This window comes from Pygoscelis adeliae, unplaced genomic scaffold (genome assembly GCF_000699105.1).
Source record: "Pygoscelis adeliae isolate BGI_AS28 unplaced genomic scaffold, ASM69910v1 Scaffold381, whole genome shotgun sequence".
Lineage (NCBI taxonomy): Eukaryota > Metazoa > Chordata > Aves > Sphenisciformes > Spheniscidae > Pygoscelis > Pygoscelis adeliae.
The window spans coordinates 630,042-649,258 of NW_008824110.1; the positions used below are offsets into that span (position 1 = coordinate 630,042).

At 36.8% G+C, this 19,217-nt stretch overlaps 1 protein-coding gene across 1 annotated transcript in view; it reads left to right on the forward strand.

Annotated features, from left to right (window-relative positions):
* Positions 1–7,102, forward strand: part of MMP16 (matrix metallopeptidase 16 (membrane-inserted)) — a 190,252-nt gene extending 183,150 nt beyond the window's left edge. The window contains exon 10 of the mRNA XM_009334216.1: positions 2,978–7,102. Coding sequence (XP_009332491.1) covers positions 2,978–3,312 — 335 coding nt within the window. The 3' untranslated portion in view covers positions 3,313–7,102. The remainder of the gene's footprint in view (positions 1–2,977) is intronic.
* Positions 7,103–19,217: the final 12,115 nt, after the last annotated feature.

The following is a 19,217-nucleotide window of genomic DNA, read 5'->3' on the forward strand; positions in this document are numbered from 1 at the left end:
ATTCTTGAGCTTCTCAGAAAGCCTAAAAGGGCCCCAGGGCAGAAAGAGGGACTGAAAATGACACCATAAAGTTCCCAAGAAGACCACTAAGACATTTTCCCTGAAATCAAGAAAATAGACGTCTTAAGAAATAGTTCAAAAGTCCACTGTTGTTTATATGAGGAGAGAAACAAACAAAAGCAGATGCAAATAAGAAGTACCACAGCTTAGTTGGAAAGAAGTTGATTACATTTTGCCTGAAACTGTTTTCCTTTCTTTGGGCAGAAGCAGAGTTGACAAGGAAGTTTTACTGTATAGCTTCGTAAGAGAACATCTGAGCATGTCTTCCAGTTAATCCAATTTGTTTTAAAGAATACTTTTTTCTTTAAAACAGTATTGGATTAACAGTATTACACAGTCTTTCTATTGTGTAAACCATGCAAATGAACACCTGCAATAAGTCTGAACATAAAGGGGTTTTGTCACTGTCCACAAAAATTCTGGGTAATCTTGCAGTAAGAGGCTTGGGAAAGATGAGAAAAAACGATTTCCTACTCTAGTCAGCATCCTGACTCAGTGTCCTAGAAGCTTGGTAAAGTACAGGTAACACCTTTGAAACTCTCCCTGCTACTTCCCATATCGTGATTTGGTTTCTAACGCTGTGGTAGAAACTCTTAGGAGGAGGTGAAGAAGAAATTTCCTTTCTGTTGTTCCATGGAATCTGAGATCACACAAAGTTCTCCAGATTGGAGAAATCTTTCTTTCTGCCTTGAGAGCAGCATAGAAAATCTCAACTCCCAACTATAAATTCTGCTAAAGTGGATGGTGGGGCAATTTTTAGAGAGAAGAAAGTGAAAAGGTAGTCTACTTTATTAGCCCATTGAGCTTTTTTTGCCTTGTGCTTACTACCACTCCTAATTTGAGTTCCTATTTGACACGTTAGTGACTGCTGATCCCTTCCATGATGTTTGGGTCAGGCATTGCGCTCACTACTCTCAGCGACTAGCACCTAGAAAATTGTAAGGAGCAGCTCCCAAAGCAGGCTCAACAAGTCAAGCAGATTAGATGAAATTGCATTCAACGGTTGTGTGAAGGCCATGAGAAGCCGTAAAACTACTCAGTCTCTTAGAACTACTCTTCTCTGCTGGTAACTTCCACCCTTCAGCTGTTACTGTTATCCTGGTTCCTGCCTCAGCAAAATGACAGAAAAGTTTAAACTACCATCAGAGTTTTCCAGTGGAAAATATGCTCTGATAGAAGAATTTTTACTGGATCTACAGGGGCTGGTGATTCCTTTGCTGCTTTGATTTTAACAGTTTTAATTTGATATTTCAAAGTATAATAGCAATTAATACTAACTAATGTCAGTATTCTGACTTATATGTACCCTTGATGTATACATATATGTATTCTGTATGTATGTAAGAATACAGATTTAGAGATGTCATATCTGCATATGGTCTCCATATATGTATTAGAATATTGATACTGGTAATATATCAAATTTCCACACTTGAAATATTTATCCAGGGCCAGTATGTACAGTGCTTTCTTACATCGACATTGTTATATGAAATGAAAAGTTAGGGTAACCTGTGGCTCAAAATACTGAAATTCTGCATTTGACAGTATTTTTCGTTTAAACGACAGATTGCTTTAAGGAACTTTATATATGCTAAAATTTTAAAACTTCATCGTATTAAAAAAATTATAGTCCTCTTTTTTGTTTTGTTGCAATCAGAATAGAAGGCATTTTGTGAACAAGCCTCCTAACTGCTGTTTTAATATAGCTCAGTACTTTTCTTTTTTCTTTTTAACCAGTATTATGCCTTTCTATAGATACACTAACACATTCTCAGATAATAAAACTGCAAGGGATTAAGGAAAGGGAAACAGTACCTTTTCAGTGGCTAGAAAGGCCATTAAAATTACATAAATATCTAATGTAGAAGAATGTTCAAATATTCTAAATATTCTGAAAAGTAGCAGTAGGTGATGAAGATTTTTATACAGTTTGAGCTGAAAAATATACTATCAAGTAATTTTTTTTTCAGGATTGAAAGAAACTAACTGCTGTTTGAATAGATGATTACTAACATTATCTCCAGATAGCGAGTTACTGATCTTTTCAGGAAGCATTGTTAAAATGGCAAACAGTGCCCAATATGTCTTAGTATTCTCAGTGGCCTTTAGTACTGCAGGAAATAAGCTGAGGTCTATAAAGTGAAGATAAGGAAAAATCCAGCCGTTTGCATTCAGTTCATAAACAGTAGGAGGAAGTTCATCCATCCTGAAGGTTTGTTTCTTGCCAGATCAATGCCATTTTTCAGCTGGGATAATAAAGTAGATTTTTAGCAAGGAGTCAAGTGGGTTTTTTTTCCATTTAGGCATGTTTAGTAGTAACATTGGATTGCACCTGAATGTTCAAATACCAGCTCTTTGCAGAAAACTTAAATCTGGTTACACCTGCTTTCTCTTGGCAAAGCTGCTGTTATTTCATCCCGTTTTCTTCTTCTGAAGTACAGCAGTAGGCTATGTGACATTGAAGAGGGTCAGTTCTCATTTCTAGCTAGCATAGCATTACAATTTGTTTCAGTAGACTTTCCATCTTGAAGAGGTTGTGATGCTTTGAAGTCCTGGCCCTGAGGATTCCAACTCTGGTTGGGTTTTCAGTGAATGAACAAATCAGCTGGACCCTGGTCTGTCAGAGATCATATTCTCTGGAATTCCTTTATTTTTTTGTAGTAATAGAAGACGAAAATAAAATCCCAGTTTATTGAATTGAAAAAAAACAACACCCCAATGTTAGGTTTTCTAGAGGCAGTAAAGAAACAAAATTTGTAAAGAAGATTTGAAAGACTATAACTGAAGTCTATTCCTTACACCTTTTTAATTTTTTAATTACAAAATAATTTGATACCAGTAGTTTCGGTCATGGTGTGTTGATGACATGATTTCATCCAATATGACCATGAATAATTGCAATTTTCTTCCTCAGGCTTCACATATTTCTACAAAGGAAAAGAGTACTGGAAATTCAATAACCAGATGCTCAGGGTGGAACCCGGCTATCCCAGATCCATCCTCAAGGATTTTATGGGTTGTGATGGACCAACAGATCGAGATAAAGACCGGCACAGCCCCCAAGATGACGTTGACATTGTCATCAAACTGGACAACACAGCCAGCACTGTGAAAGCCATAGCCATCGTCATTCCCTGCATCCTGGCCTTGTGCCTCCTTGTCTTGGTTTACACTGTGTTCCAGTTCAAAAGGAAAGGAACACCCCGCCACATACTGTACTGCAAACGCTCTATGCAAGAGTGGGTGTGATGTAGGGTTTTGGTTTTTTTCTTTCCCTCCCAGGAGTTTGTGGTAACTTGAGATTCAACACAAGAGCTGTTATGCAGTTTCCTAGCTAGGAGCGGGCATCTGTCAGTCTGAAACAAAGCTGATCTTTAAAACCCAGGGGCTTGCCTGTCCTGCGCATGAGTGGCGATTCGCTCAGCTGGGAAGCTTCCATGATACACAGTATCTGCTGTTTCTTCAGTCCTTTGTCTTTCTTTGTCATTCAATTCTAGGCCTTTCCTCTGCACACTCAATGCCCTATAAACTATCAGGATTAACTAATGAAGAGGAAAAAAAATAAATCTCCAGTGTTTCTACATTTTTCCCTTAAGGCCTGTTCCCCTTTGAAAAATTTTTTGCTGAAAGTAAATTTTTTTAGAAAAACACAACAACCCACAACAGAACTTTCAGGAAAGTGAGAAGACCCAAAACAGCTTTGTCTCCAAAGAGGATTGCTTTCTGTCTGCTATGGATAAAGTCCTATACTCCTACTTCCAGTTTTGTCAGGTGGGAGACTCGGATGACATGCAGGACTTCAGACTGTTCGGACAGCCATTTTCCAACAAACAAGGGGCCAAAATATCTGCAATATAGTAACAGCCTTAATAATACATTCATTTTGTGTTTTTTACAGCTGCTCTGGGCTACGTCCTTAATGTTTTAAACTCATTTATCTTCATTCCTATATTCAAGCAGAACCTTTTTATTGGTTTGTTTGATTTTTGGTTGGTTTTCCTGCATAATCTTTCCCAAGCTGTACCAAGCCAACTGCTCCAGGCCTTTCATAGGTCTGTCAGGAGCACTCATTCCAAAGCATGGTAAAAAGCAGTGTGTCTCTGAAGTGGATTTCAATGAACTAAAGCAACAGTCATGCTATAGAGAAACTTGACGCTGGTATTACATTGGTGGTGTAACCCTTTGAGAACTATTGCATCTGTTTTCAGAGTCTGGTGGATGTTAATCTTGGTTGTCATTACATTATAAGATTGTGTTTAGGTAATACAGGTTTTAAAAGAAAATCAATTTTTCAAAACGGATTTCCTGTGACTGCAAGTGAGTGTTTTTAATTATTTGCATTATTGATAGAAAAGCATTTGTAACATAAATAGAATACAAAATATATTTACCAGCTACTTTCTGGTTAAAGGAACCAAACCTATTTTAATAACTTCTACCACTTACCAAGAATTTTTCTGAACTGGTGACAGTTTTATAGCTTAGCCTTTTATCTTAAGCATCTTGAATTTATCTTTTGAACTATGTTGCATGATGATTCAATTTGCCTCTGCAGAGGTAGAGTTACAGTTTCAAAGGAAAGCTAGGACGATGACTCTGATATTGCATGAGTATCCTCCAGTGTGTTACCCCTTTGCATGTTCACCACAGTTCTCAAAGGGTTAGTCAAATTTCTGGCCTTCAGCCGAACAAGATATCACTGACAGAGCCAAGGGACCATCAAAGCATTTTGTCATTCTGTGTAATTTGTGCTAACAGCAGTATTGTCATTTTCATGTGACCTGCAGAGCAGGTTTGTATCAATATTTTTTTCCTAGAGAAAAGTCAGCAACTGACAGACCTCTTTATTGATTTTAGGAGCTGCTTCTTGCAGTGATAGGCTTTACAGTCACTGGGCTGTGAACTTATTAAAGATGGTCAGAATGATGCACCCCAAAAGTCAGACACCTGGTTTTTTATGAAAGCCAGGATTTGAGGGGAGTAGCTTTTGCAACAATGAACAGCTTGCCTTGAACTTGATTATTGACCTGTTGACTGTCATTACCAAGTTAAACATTGTCTTCTGTGAACAGCTTCACTGTCTGAATTTCCTTAAAGTGTACTGTCCTATGTCTTTGATCTTTGACCTTTAACTTGCAAACTGGCACAAACTGAAGGGAATCTGGTGTTGTGAATGAACTAAGATGAGTTTTATTTCTTAAAAGACCTGATATACATTATCCAAAATTCGAGAAAAAAACGTTGAAGTGTTTTCATAGAAAAGAACTGACATAAACTAAAATATTTATGATAGATCTGTAGAAGGGTATTTTGTTATGTATACATGCACACTCTAAAAATGAACTACAGTAGAAGTTAATTTTTATTTAACTTGAATACAATTTTCAGTATAAAATTATCATTTCTACAGATAGCTAGTTATTAATGAAAAGGTTATAGGAAAGTATTAAAATACTTGAAATGGCCAGTATTGGCTTTTACATAAAATGAGACTTTTATACTACATTCAACCAATTTCTTACTGGTTTCTTAATCCACATAACTGGATCACTTTTTAGAGAGTGTAGGTATATATACATATATATTATGGTTATTATTATTTTGGTAATGGATAGCTTGACTGCCTTGAATTTATATTTATATTGAGCATAGCATGAAAAATAGTATGCCTTTTTGTCCAATTACATGATTTTATATTGATTTGAGGATTTATTTTATGAACATATGTGGCATGCTATAAAGCATTGCAAACTTATTTCTTAGAGCATAAACAGATATACATATGTACGGCTAACAAAAATGAAGATTAGAAAAAGATCTAGTTTTACAACAAATATGCAATGCAGATAGCATTTTGGAGATGTTTTGTAAAGGTACTGCATACTGTAGGTTAGAAGTGCACCAGTATCAGCCCATAGCATTATTTAGTAAATCCAATTCAGTTGTTTCTGAAAATATAGATTGACAGTTAAGTAACATAGGATATTTACTGCACATCAGCTCATTTGGTGAATTTGGAGTTCTATGCCTGTTTGTCATATATATTAAAATGTGTGTGTGTGTTTGTATACTTATAACTGCACACAAACACACACATCCACACACATGCATATTTTAATCCATGGAGAGGTTTTTATTGTCAACAAACTACTATAACTTACGTTCTGCTACAAACAGAACAAAATGATTCATGTTGCTGTTCCAATTTTGTCCCTTGGATAGTTGGTGGAAAATACTAACAGCACTACTTATTCTGCATTTCATTTTCCTCTACAATAGGATAACTTATTTTATAATATCTTTAAGTCAGAACAGCATCTCATCTGTTTTTTTACTCACTTGAAAATTTCACTTCAGTTTTGAAATATCTTTCATGGCAGCTTTAACTTTTTGTGCAACTGTTTCCCTGACAGTAATGAAGTGCTGAGCATGTTGACTGTTGTTCTTTGATAAGGTAACAAAAATGTTTGTATTTGGAGAATTTAACTTTAATTATGCAGGAAGGTAAGTGTGATAAGTCTAGTGCTTTGTATATGGTACATCATAGATACATGAATACATAAGTTGGTTGTTTAATCTATTTTCTTTTACTTAAAAGTGCATATATATTATATACAGAGAGAGGGAGAAAAAATAATATTATATTGGCATGTTTATGTCATGCAGAGCAAGATTGTGTTGGCATTTCTATTACATGCTCCTATTTTCAGCAGGTTGCAACACAGTCATAAAGGTTTGCTTTAAGTAAAAGATGTAGGAGCAATTGTGTTCACTGTAATTCCCAAATACATACTGGCTAGTTTCAAATTATAGAAGTTCAGAGTAAATTAGTGCTGTTGCTTGATCTAGTTTTGAACTCAAATGAGTAAAAGTTCTAAGACAATGTTATTTTTTGAACAGTTGTTTTTCTACCGGGGCCTATAATTATGAGAATTAAGAAAAAACATATTGAAAATATTTTCAGTTCTGCAATCTGGGTTCCTGCTCATGTGCCGTAACTTTTTTCATAAAGTTTTTAATAAACATTTCCATATTGCTATTGTCATGATCTGTACCGTGGAACAATACAAAACTGAATATGCATTGTGTTAACCAGTTACAGTCTATCAAGCTGATTATACAGGGTCATGTATCTTCAGAGTACTATGGTCTGTATGATGCAGGAGGCCAGAGTACGTGATGGCAGTGTTTCCTCTGGCCTTTTAATGTATAAACCTATGAAAAGGTTATTGACTGTAGACAAATTAATCTTTATCAAAAAATACGTTTAAAAAACTATGTAACTGTATATTTACTGGATAGGCTGGGATGGAGAGACTCAAATGGCTCCAGAGGAGCCCTTTCAAGTCTCCTGAATAAATGTAATACATATTTTATATCTTCCTATGAACTTTTGTTCTTTTTCTTCTCTCAAAGTGGGGCAAAGAGAGGGGATAATTAAAGAAAAAGATTTTTTAAAGGCTAATTTGTGAATGAAAATAACAGAAGCTAATAGATTCAAATGTAAGGGGCAGACTTACACTTTTTCTTAAAAGTGTACTTCACCTCCCCAGTTATTTGATCAAGACTCCTGTGCCGTTAGCACTGTGGGTTAAGAACAGAGCGTAACGTTTAATTTTCGAATTTTCAACTTTTTTGGGGGGTCTTACTTCACAATCTTAATGTCAGTGAAATGTAGCTTTTGGTACCAAATTATATAGAATCAAATTCTAGCTTGTTGGTTAGAAAAAAGTGTGTAGAATAGAAAGTAGGTCTGCCTATAAACAATGGAAGCATTACATTCCTATTCTAGTTTTTTTTCATTTGAACCATCGCTAGGGCAAACTTTAAAAAAGACACATAGCAAACTAAACAGTGAATGTTCCAGGCACTGCATTTTTAAGAAAGTAGAAATGCAAGTTACCACACCATTAGCAGCCTAAATTGGAGATAGCACAAGATGATTGGGCTGAGGAGCAAGGATATGACTGCAGGGGCTTGCTTCGTCCTGGCTTCCATATCTTCTCACAACATGGCCTAAGTTTTATTACCAATTGCAGAGGTGGAGGAAGCTGTGCACCGTGGCGGTAGGAGATGTGAAGCAGCCATTACAGAACAATAGCTCCCTGTCATCTTTTGTTGTTGTCAAGATTGTCTTTGGACAGCTCTATTTCCAGAAGCTTAAATAGATGACTGCAGCCCTATGAGCCATAAGGAAAATCATTATTATCAGTGGAGGGAACAAATGTCACTGGCCACTTAGGTGTTCAGCTATGCTGTAAATCAAATAATATTGTGAGGGAGCTGAGGAACAGATAACCTGTTATTGAATACAATGGTATAGCTATGACTGATACACCAGCACTGTAACTGTAGGCGTACTTCCTTAGCTCACGGTACACAGACCGCAGACAGAGTGGTTCACATAAGATATGACCATTTAAACATATGTCAGTTACAAAACCAGGTGTAAATGAACCATATATTCATAAAATCAATCTGATTTATGCATGTAAATCAATGAATTATCTGCCACTGGTCTCATGAAAAAATGTAATGTGTGAGTCAAATCTGTCTAACCCATCTTTGTGACTTGCCATCTGAGATGTCAGGGGTTGATAGAGAAAGACATTGTCATCAATGCCATCGATGCTGAAAATGTCTGGTAAGCATCAAAAGCATACCATCACTTGTTGCAGACTGGCTCCATTTGATGCTTGATCTAAGGTAGCCGCTAATGTTAGGCAGCATAGATTCTGTATGATGTGGCATTATCTGATGTATGTATGTAACTAGGAAAGCCCAGTAATAATCAGGAGATCGTATTTTGAAGGATCATCAGTATGTGACCGCAGCAAGCATGTGTTCCTAAAATCAAAATGTATTTGAAAGAAGCACGTAGACATCATTAAACACATGCATCATAAACAGCTCTTGTTTCCCAGTATACATAAGCTTTAGCATATCAGCTACAAATTATAGTCAATTTATTAACATTTGCAGTTGCAGCTGCCCATTATGTCTTTGAGATATGACATTCTGTGAGAGGAGTACATAAAGTATGTTTGCCCTGCGGAGATAGCCTTAAGTACTGCTCTGGTTTGCCCACAGTATAGATGAAATAAATTTTAGTGGCAGAGAAGATAAAAATGAAGAGACGCTGATGTAAACTAACATGCTAAAGACAATTTTCTATATTTGGATGTGCATGCAGCATAGTGCTACTTGCTGTCACAGTAAAACTACATAAACAAAAATCATTACACATGCCAGCCGTTTCTGATGGCACAAAGCTTTGCAGTCACACGTCTTAGTTTCTTCTGCTTCTGTAGAATGACATTGTCCACAGATGATAATTACAATAGCCACCACATAAACCAGTGTTTTCTGTTTAGTTAATAGCAATTTCTACCCTATGAAATTGCATCACATCCTTTTTATAACTACAACCTTAATCGCCTTGGCGAGCTATTGGCATATCTTAATTCAGTCTTTCATGCCCATTATTTTTTTTGCTGTTGCAGTAAAATATATACTGAGCGTTCTCTCCATCTTGCCATCTGGCACTAACACGTGGAATAATCACTTTCATTCTGTGCCATGCACGTGTCCTGGATCATCCATTTGCCCATCCATCACTCTGGGAAGTGGCTTTCTGGGAAGCGGAATTAGCAACAGAAGGCTAGGATAAAATACCTTCCTAAAGTACCTGGTTAGCCCTTAACAATATGAGTCTGAAGAGTTTTTAGTGAAGTATTGTATTACTTACCCACTGGCAACAGAACAGCATAGCTGCCAATCCGTGCATGCCCATATGGGTTCACCACTTGCAAAGCATAGTGTGTTAAATCAGAAAACAATGTTTCTAATCCATATTTCCATCCTGATGTGTTGGCATAGTTTAACACCCAGCCTACACACACATTCATAACTTACATGGCTGTACCTAAAATCATCCACCTTATGGAAGCTGAGAGTTGCTTAGGGTCAGCAGGCAATGAGTGCTAACTCGTTTATAAGGTGTGAACAAATCTTGGTTCCCTTACTATCATTTTACAACCTCAAAGAAAAGAAAGTAGGTTTTTCCATAATGTAAAATGATGGTTTATAATATTCTTTGTCAGTGTTCACAATTACATGATAATATATATAGCTCAAAAAGTACTATTGTACAACTGATATATTCCAGTTGAAATGCACAGCCCCATATTTAGGCACACAACAAATCTAAACAGAGATGCACATACTGTGTATGCTATGGTTGGCTATTGCCACAAAATTGTCAGTGCTTGCATACTGATCATCTCCATATCTTACAGGAGCACCATGTTGAAGTCAGCTCCAAGCGGTTTGTCTGCTTGGATATAAGTAGAGTCATACAAGTTAGGAAACGGTACATGTGATGGTATGTATTCAGAAGACATCATCAGCAACATACAGCACTCTTTTAAATGATTGTGACAACCACAATTCATACCTGCAACGCTTGTATTTACATGGTTGTGTTTTACCTCATATGATAAAGTGCTATGAACTCTAGCCATGCATCACGAAGTAGATGAAAACTATTAAAAAAATCTTTCAGGATAGCCATTGTCAATACTCACACAGCTCACAGAAATACCTGACATTGTTATGTCCAAGAAAATTTAGTCTTGAATAGGAATCCAGAATTGAAGGAATGTGTGATGATGCAAATAATCTATTCCCACATCTTACTCTGTGTAATGCATTTGGTAAAACATTGTCAACTAAGTATATGCCTAACATCCATCTTTACTGCGTTTCCAAAACCATGCAAACATCTCTTGTCAATTCATCCACAGTACTGTCTTCCTGTATCTGGTTTAAAACCATTTTGTAAGATAGATCAAGTATTATGATCCTCCCTTCTTGTCATCCAAGATACACAAGCCATCATCTGCTGTCAATATGCATTCCTTTGAAGGTGGTAGTCCTGGGATCACAGTGATGACAAATACAGATTTAAAGGAACACCCTACTGAAATCTTTCTCAGAGGAAACTTAAATTAGTCATGAACTTACTTTCCACAACTTCTAGGATCCACAGGAAAGCCAACTAGGTCTTTTGGTAAAAGACTGCAGACAGACACAGAAAAAGCAGCATAAGCACATTTCCATTTTTCATTTCCAGAAGAATATAAGAAAAGGAATGAGAACATTTTGGTTTATAATTGCAAGTACAAAACCAGTTTGTCAGAAAGGCAAGGAGCCAAGGACCACTGACACCACTAAAACTGCATGTAAGTGCTACATAATCAACATTGAAAAAGAAGAGATATTATCAGGAAGCTGGTGATAACTTTGAAAGTATTATTGGTCTCCAACAACAAGGGTACCTGTTAGGCTGTAGAAAGTCCACTGAATTCTATATTTGGTGTCATAACCCACCAGAGAGCAGTCAGTCAAAAGGGTCCTCAGTATAGTTACTCTAAATCTGACTACAAATATATAGAGAGAGCACATTATTTATCTGCTGCAATCAAAAATTTTTTGAGAGAAATTTAGTCAAACTAACATCAGTCTGAATGTATGACAAGAAAAAACTTGTCACAGTGAAATGTTCTTACTTTTTTTTTCAGAAATTAGATCCAGAAAGTTATCTATCATTTGAAGAACTCCACTGGATGAAATACTGAAGGTCTCTATTAGTCTATATTGTAGCCATGTATCTCCATGATACTTCAGTCCTGAAGTGTTTGATAGAATAGAAATACATTTATGACATTTGGATGGATCATCTATTGCTATTTCTTTATGTAAATTGATAAATATGATCAAACTTCTGATTCCCTCCACCCCCTTTTTTCACTGTGCCCTGACATGTTTCCTGACTAATTAAGGCAATATTTAATGTTATGTGCTCTTGGTAGACAAGTGAGAAATGATCTGTTCACTATACAGAGAAAAGAAGAAAATACAATTTTGTTGTCCATCTCATTTAATCACACACAACTTTTTACAGTCTGTCACTAGGAAATGCAGCTTTTTGTGTCTATGGTGAAGAGGTAGGACCTTCTCAAAAATTCCTGTGAACATCTGAGGAACTTGATGTATATCTTTCACTAAATCTTGTTCATTGTCCAATCCCCCCAACACTGAGCTCCAAGTTACTCACTTCAGATTATTGAAGTCTCTGCCGTCCATTGACACTGCAATCCTTCAAGTCTTTCATGAAAATGAAATGGTACAGCCAGCACTGACCATCACGGACTCCTTATTTGCATCTCGTGGCTACTTGCTTGGTCACATGTACACTGGTGTAACAGCAGAGACCTATCATTTTTGATGCCAGCCATTGCATACCATTTGCATGCATGGCTTATGCCATCTGTGAGAGGTGAGCAGTCTAGAAAGCTGCATTTCAAAAACATTTGTATTATTTCTGGTGGTTCCAGTTCTCATCTTTAACCTTTTCTCTTTCTCCTTTGCATTCTGATGCCTATAATCTGTGTCATGGATATTCAGACAATAATTATACGGCTGGACTCCTTCCTCTACCACAAGTCAGTTCCTACACATACATCAACTACCATTACATTACTGCTGTAGCATAATATGCTAGCAGTGTTGCATGGCAGAATGCTTTGCTATTATGCATTGTTTTCCGATTGATCCTAATTTTTAGGCATCCTAAATAACATATTTATGAAGAGCTCTCTGACATCTGCTACTGTAGTCTGGGAATCAGATTCATTGCACAGTTCAGTCAGCTTGCAGAGAAAGATGCAGATGTTTGACTTCTGTAGGGTTATTGTATGTGATAAGTGTTCCTATATGATCAGAAGCTGTTTGAGGGAGGTGATGTCTGCTCCTTGCCAGTCCTGTGGTTAGTATTGTTAGCAGTTAAAGCATGTACAGCTGGTTTTGTCAGTGTGTAGTCAATCAGAGTTTGATATGGGTATGTACAAGAAGGGTACCTTGTTTTCCATGCTTCATACACATTCTTGTTTCTGAATGACATGCACCTTGCTTTCTCTCCAAGTGCCGTACTCTTGTATCTACCAGAACCTGATTTCTTCCTTAGTTCTGCTTGTTGGGTGTTATTTTAACAGCTGCTTCCTTTTTCCATCTTGTTGCCATTCCTTCCTCCCTGTAATTCCAGCAGAAATTGTTCTGGTTCTAATATGTTAGCTAGAAGCTACTACAGTTGTGACTCTTCCCACACTGTGATTTGCTTGTTTATCCTCCACCTCTGAGAAACAGGAAATCAACCTTTCCTGCAGAGACAAGGATTTTGGTGCTGTTGTTAGGATATCTCTGAAAGTGGTTTTATGCATAACATGACCATAAAACTCACACATTGTTAAACATCAACTCTTTTCAAGCTCTACTTCTTGAACCACCCAACAATTGATCATTTAATTAACAAAGCCTGACAAATAAGTCAGAATATGGATGTGGTGATTTCTGTGTGACTTAAATTCCTCATTTTTATTCCCTTTTCTCTGCATAGGCCCATATTCATTTCGTGCCTGTGTTTGGCTCATTAGGATGTGTGTTAATAATAAAATAACTGGAGCATTTATTTGCTTTCTGCAACTAAATTTCATGTTATTATTGTTATTTTATTTTATATTATTTTATTTTATTGGTTCACACAGCATTCTATACAGTAACCTTTTTATAACTGACATATGTTATTCCTTCAGGTAGCTTCTACTGACAAACACAAAGCTTGTTTGTGTGCAAATGCAAGGCTGACTAAATGGTGCTAAAGTGTATGATGACTGTCAGATATAATCAGGCAAAATTTTGTGGTGCTTAGACTGATTTTTTCATTGTTTTTATTGATCAATGCATTGAACAGTGTTTTATTATACACAAGTTGTCTTTTATTAGTAAATCAAGACCTCATAGTGTATTGTTAAACAAAATGGGTTAATTAATCTATGTAACAGCTCACCAAGCTATTATCTCTTTAACTCCTTATAATGTTGTGTCATTAAAGGTCAAGGGGTCATGATAATAATCTCATTGCTGTAGACCATTAACATGACTGAACATTTTCAACAAAATACTTATGTTTACAATGCTATAACCCTTTGACTGCTGCGGCAACCTTTAACCACAGAAAGTCACATGCTAGAATCATCATTATGGTTCTTGCCATGGCAATCAAAGAGTTAAGGGCTGTGCAGTGATTTGTTTTATATTTATTAATTTATATTTATTTTTTTGTTTTCATTTGAGAAGGGGGGAATTGGGGTGGGGCAGTTCTTGTCTGCTGTAAGTGTCTTAACCAAGGGAAGGGTTAAAATGGCTTTTTATACTATTGCATCTTATGTACTTACCATCGTTTCATTGTGTTGTAATTAAAAAAAAAATCTGTCAATAAATAAGAGAACAGAAAAAAAGTTTCATAAAGGCATTGTGGTTTAATTGCTATATATCACTGTAAGATTTATAGCTGCTGCTCTTTAGATACTGTATAACATTACAGCCAACTTTAGCCTCCAAAGAGGAATGTGTAACACATAATGAAAATGTATAGAGATATTATGGATGTATCTGGGTATAAGCAGGGTGAAATAAGCATTAGTTAATTTTCCTAATCAAAATAGGAAAAACTAATTTGTATGGAAAAGAGGTGGAGTGTGTGACAGTGGACCTAATTCTGTAATGTCTGAAGGGCCACTGATTAGAGATTGCTGTCACAGCCACTACAAAAATGACAAACAAGTGGATGAATTTCCTCCTTTCTTGTGTGTAAGAAAAAACATGAAAAGTATAGTGTAAAGAAAAGGTGAGTCTAATGATTCCGATTAGAAAATAGTTGAAGAATAAAATCAAAAAAATATATAATTTTCTTGAAATCAAATCACAATAGAAGACCACAGGCCTAAGATGCAAAGGAAAGTTTTGTAAAACTTTGGCCATCCAGCTCAGCTTTGCAAAGATCTATGTTCCTCCCGTGTCAACAAATGTGTAATTCTTCTTGGGCTATAGAGGATTAAAGGTTTCCTACACCCATGCATATGTGTGGGTGTAGGAAACCAGGAACAAGCCCAATCTATTTGGAGATAAACTGAAAGATATTATTGTTTCAGAGTCCTAGCAAGAAAAAAGGCAGTGCTTGTAAGCTGATCCAAGACCTGAGGCCAAACTCATCACATGTCTAAGCTACGTGAAACGTTACTCTTCCATTCTAAAGCAAGTGCTCTACACTTGCTAAAACTCACAAATACCTCATCATTAAAAAAAAGAAAAACCAAAAAAAAATTCCATTTTTTAGCTGGGTAAAGGAAGAAAGGAAGAGAACTGAATATATCAGATGCTACAGAAGTCACTGACTGCACTTGTCACACATGAGAGAGGAAAAGGCCCCTGGCTGGGCCTTATCTGCAGGTGACTGACAGGAAAAACACCAGTTCTGAATGGACGGGTTTGGGGAGTGTCTTAAATACCTTAACATCTTAAGTTCATGGAAGTGTGTAGTTTCTGAAAGATATCAATTAAAACAACGTCCAAGTTGATCCATGTCTTCTTAATACCATTTACTGGTGAAGTTGCTGCTACAGGCAGAAAGCTTAGTAGTAAACATCTAGCAATCACAGCTAACAGGAGAAATTTGGTGCCATAACTCGATCTTTTTCAGACCTATTGTCACATAATTATGTGGCAGATAATTAGATTTTTGTTTTAATGTTTGGGCCCAAATTAAAGATTTAGCTTCCAGGAATTATTCTCCTCCAAAAATCTTTCCAATCAAGAAACACAATCAATACTAGGTTAACCAATTAGACAAAATTGTTTATGAAAAACAAATATTCTTAATCACTGCTTGCCAACCACTTTCATGCTATTTGCTTGAATTATTACAAACAGTGAACAAAATCAACTAAACATCTGGACATCAATAGCTGTCAATGGATTAAAAACTCATGAGTATATTATATACTACTTTCTTCAGTTCTACACAGCATACAATGGCATGGAACACACTCATTTTCCACTCAAAAGAAGCTAAGGATAAAAGAAAAAAATATTTTATAGATCACCTACTAAGCCAACTGGGAAAACTCTGGGTGCTTACTATGAATTGTGAGGATTGCACTTTAATGAACGTTATTCAGTCCTAAAGCCTACACATGAGTCAAACTGTCTTTTCTCCAAGTATATTGGCAATGCACTGCAGCTGGTGATGAAAATGAATCTGTATTGGTAAAGAGATTTTTGCTATGAGATATGCAAAGTTTAGGTGCACATTTGAACTGTGCTTCACTAGTACAAAAAGCTAGACCCTGATCAATGCCTAACCAATATTCACTAGAGTCACTTTCAACCCAAAAGGAGGTGTATTATGATCCTCTGCACAAACATTCAGAATGTAAGAGCTTTTCCAAGACTTAACGAAAACATAGTCTCTTACTTCAGTGTGTGTCACATTAAATGCAACATATAGAAATTTTCACTTAAGTGCCTCTTCCCCCCAGGAAATTCTTTTTTGTTTTTTTAATCTGAAATATTCCAGTTATAATTCAGGAGAACCAGAGTGGGTAAGCTGTAAAAGTAAAGCACCATCCAAGCAAAGAACAACAAAAAAGTATTTGAAAACCCAATATTTTTCAAAGATTTTTTATATTTATATTAATTTTTTATATTTAATTTTTTGTATGCCTCTGTGAGGAGAGGTCCAAGGGGAAATAAGTATCGTTGCTACTACACTGTTCAATATATTGATGTGAAGTTTGGTTTGCAACTCATTCATCCCATCACAAGTCACTACAAGAAACAACTCCTCAAGAGCATGTTTAATTTCCCAGATGTTTGTGTGAAATTACTGTCATTAGTCACTGTATTGATTATCTTTCTTCACTTTTCTAGGATTCTTTCCCCTGAAGTGACATGTGGAGGTGTCCTTGTTATCCATGACTTGCTCACTTGCTGTCTAATTGCTAGATGAGAGATTCTTTGTGCAGTGCTTTTGTGTTGTGGTTCATAGATAATTTTTTGATTTGATTTTCAGCATCAGTCAAACATTCTCACCATGACAAACGACAAATGTGGCTGCACTCCCTCTGTTTCTACACCGGGAAGTTGTTACTCTGTCACACTGGCCAGCTTCCCACTGCATGTCTTTGCTCATACATTGATTGAAGTAATAGATTCAGGTTGAAAAGATCCTGAAGGGTTTTTCTGTTCATGTTGTTCTTTTGTAAGGAATTACTTTATTATCTGTGAAGAACTAGTTTTACGAGGAAGGTATGGAGTATCTGAATACTGTCACAGTGTCAAATAACTTCATTCCCAAAACTCTTCCGGCAGTCCACACTGTGCGTGCATTGCAGATTTTCTTCTGGAGTGCACTAGCTAGGTCTTTTAGAGACAAAACCTGTGTTTTCTTTTGGGAGGCAGTTATTCCAGGAATCACTCTGGCACTGTTTAGACCCAGAACTGTAACAAACTCAGAGATAGGAAAAGTTAGACCTTCTCGAAGGTCAGTCTAGCCTACCAGAAAATCAGTTTGGTGTACAGGAACTTAAATGCCCCCTAAAAGTCTAGTATAGGACATAATTACCAACTTGTAGCTCCTAACCTATGCCTAAAGTAAGCACACCAGGGCCTTACCTGACTATAAGAGATTTGTACCCTAGCTGGTGGCCTTCAGAAGTTGGTTCCTCTCTCCATTGAACAGACAGCTAAATTTGGGAGTTAATTTAAGACTCTTTCTCTTGATAAGACAAGTAAGTTAACTGAATTATACCCCTTTCACCCCTCAGCTGGGAGAACAAAGGTGCAGACAATGGAAAAAGATGCTGGGAACAGCAACACTTAGAGATCGCACACAATTAAAAGAAATGAGGTATCTCAGGACTGTCAGGAATCACAGTACAAAGAGAAAAAAAAGGAAAATGGAAAGGAAGCTCAACACATGCTGTGTTTTAATATCTGACATGTGCTTGCATGCCCGACCGTACTACAGTTGTGTATTACCACTGGACACTGCCCAGGCAACAGCCAAACCAGTCTCCCATTTACAAGTGTCAGGCAGAGGTACACTGTTTCCAGGTGTACCACTTCCTGATTTCTTTTGTTTGAGTCAATTAAAATTCAGTTAAGTCACTCTTATCACCTGTAAGGAAGGTGCCTCCACTGATTCATTGTTGAAATTCATGTGTGTAGCAGAGCCTTTGCACATTACAAACAGCATAGAGGAGACACATTGATTGAGCTATCCCATATGGACATCAGTTAACAGGACAGGACATAGGCGAGAACAAAAAAAGGCCTTGCAAGGGCAGCAGTGCTGAATGCCTTCTGACTGTAATGCTGAATGCCACCTACAGCTTTTGCATGCGCAGCTATTTGTACAGCGCTTTGCTTACATGCTGGCTTGTACCATGTAGCAGAAGCTTATATCTTGCTGAGAAATGTTACCATACTGTGTATAGTCAGGTTTCTCAGAGGATGAGGGAACAGACAAATGAGGACACAGAGAATATTACTAATGTAATAAAAAGATGGTAATGGGGGAAAGACAAACATTCTGTGAGAAATGAGAAAAGCAGTAAAGACCGGAGTGTTTAGAAAGAGTAGTTCTGAGCTTTACTTTATACGATATGGAAATTAATCTTGACAGTGGAGTTTCTATTTACCTAACTTTTGGGGAAATCTGGGCCATGCACATTTTTCTGACTCTGTTACCTATTAAGCCCAGGTGCAATCAGTAGTTAAAGAGGAAGCAGCAAAATAAATCTAGATCAACAGTACTGGGAAAGCATAAAATGCCTGGATGTGAGAAGATTTCTCAAATCCTTTGGTATGAAAGGGACATTGCCTAATGCCATAAAGTCCTAATGACCTTTGAAAATGCAAACAGGGAATTGTAATCTCATTTAAATGTTAATTAAAAGAATTGAACTTAAGTGGTTCAGAGAGACAAGAAACTGAAAGTTCTGAAGATTAAATTATTCCTTTAATGGATCAGGCTACACAGCTTTGCACAGTACGTATGCCTCTGTTGATGTGGGCTGCAGGAACAGTTCCTTGAGGGATAAAAACTCTCTCTTCACCTCTCCCACCTCTCTCCAAATTACACTGGCACAATCATACGTGCCTGTTATCTCAGAAGCTGTATGGTTCTTGCAGAGCTTTCTTCTTTATACATAAAAGTAATTATCTTAGCATTGGTAATCTTATTCCCCCATGTC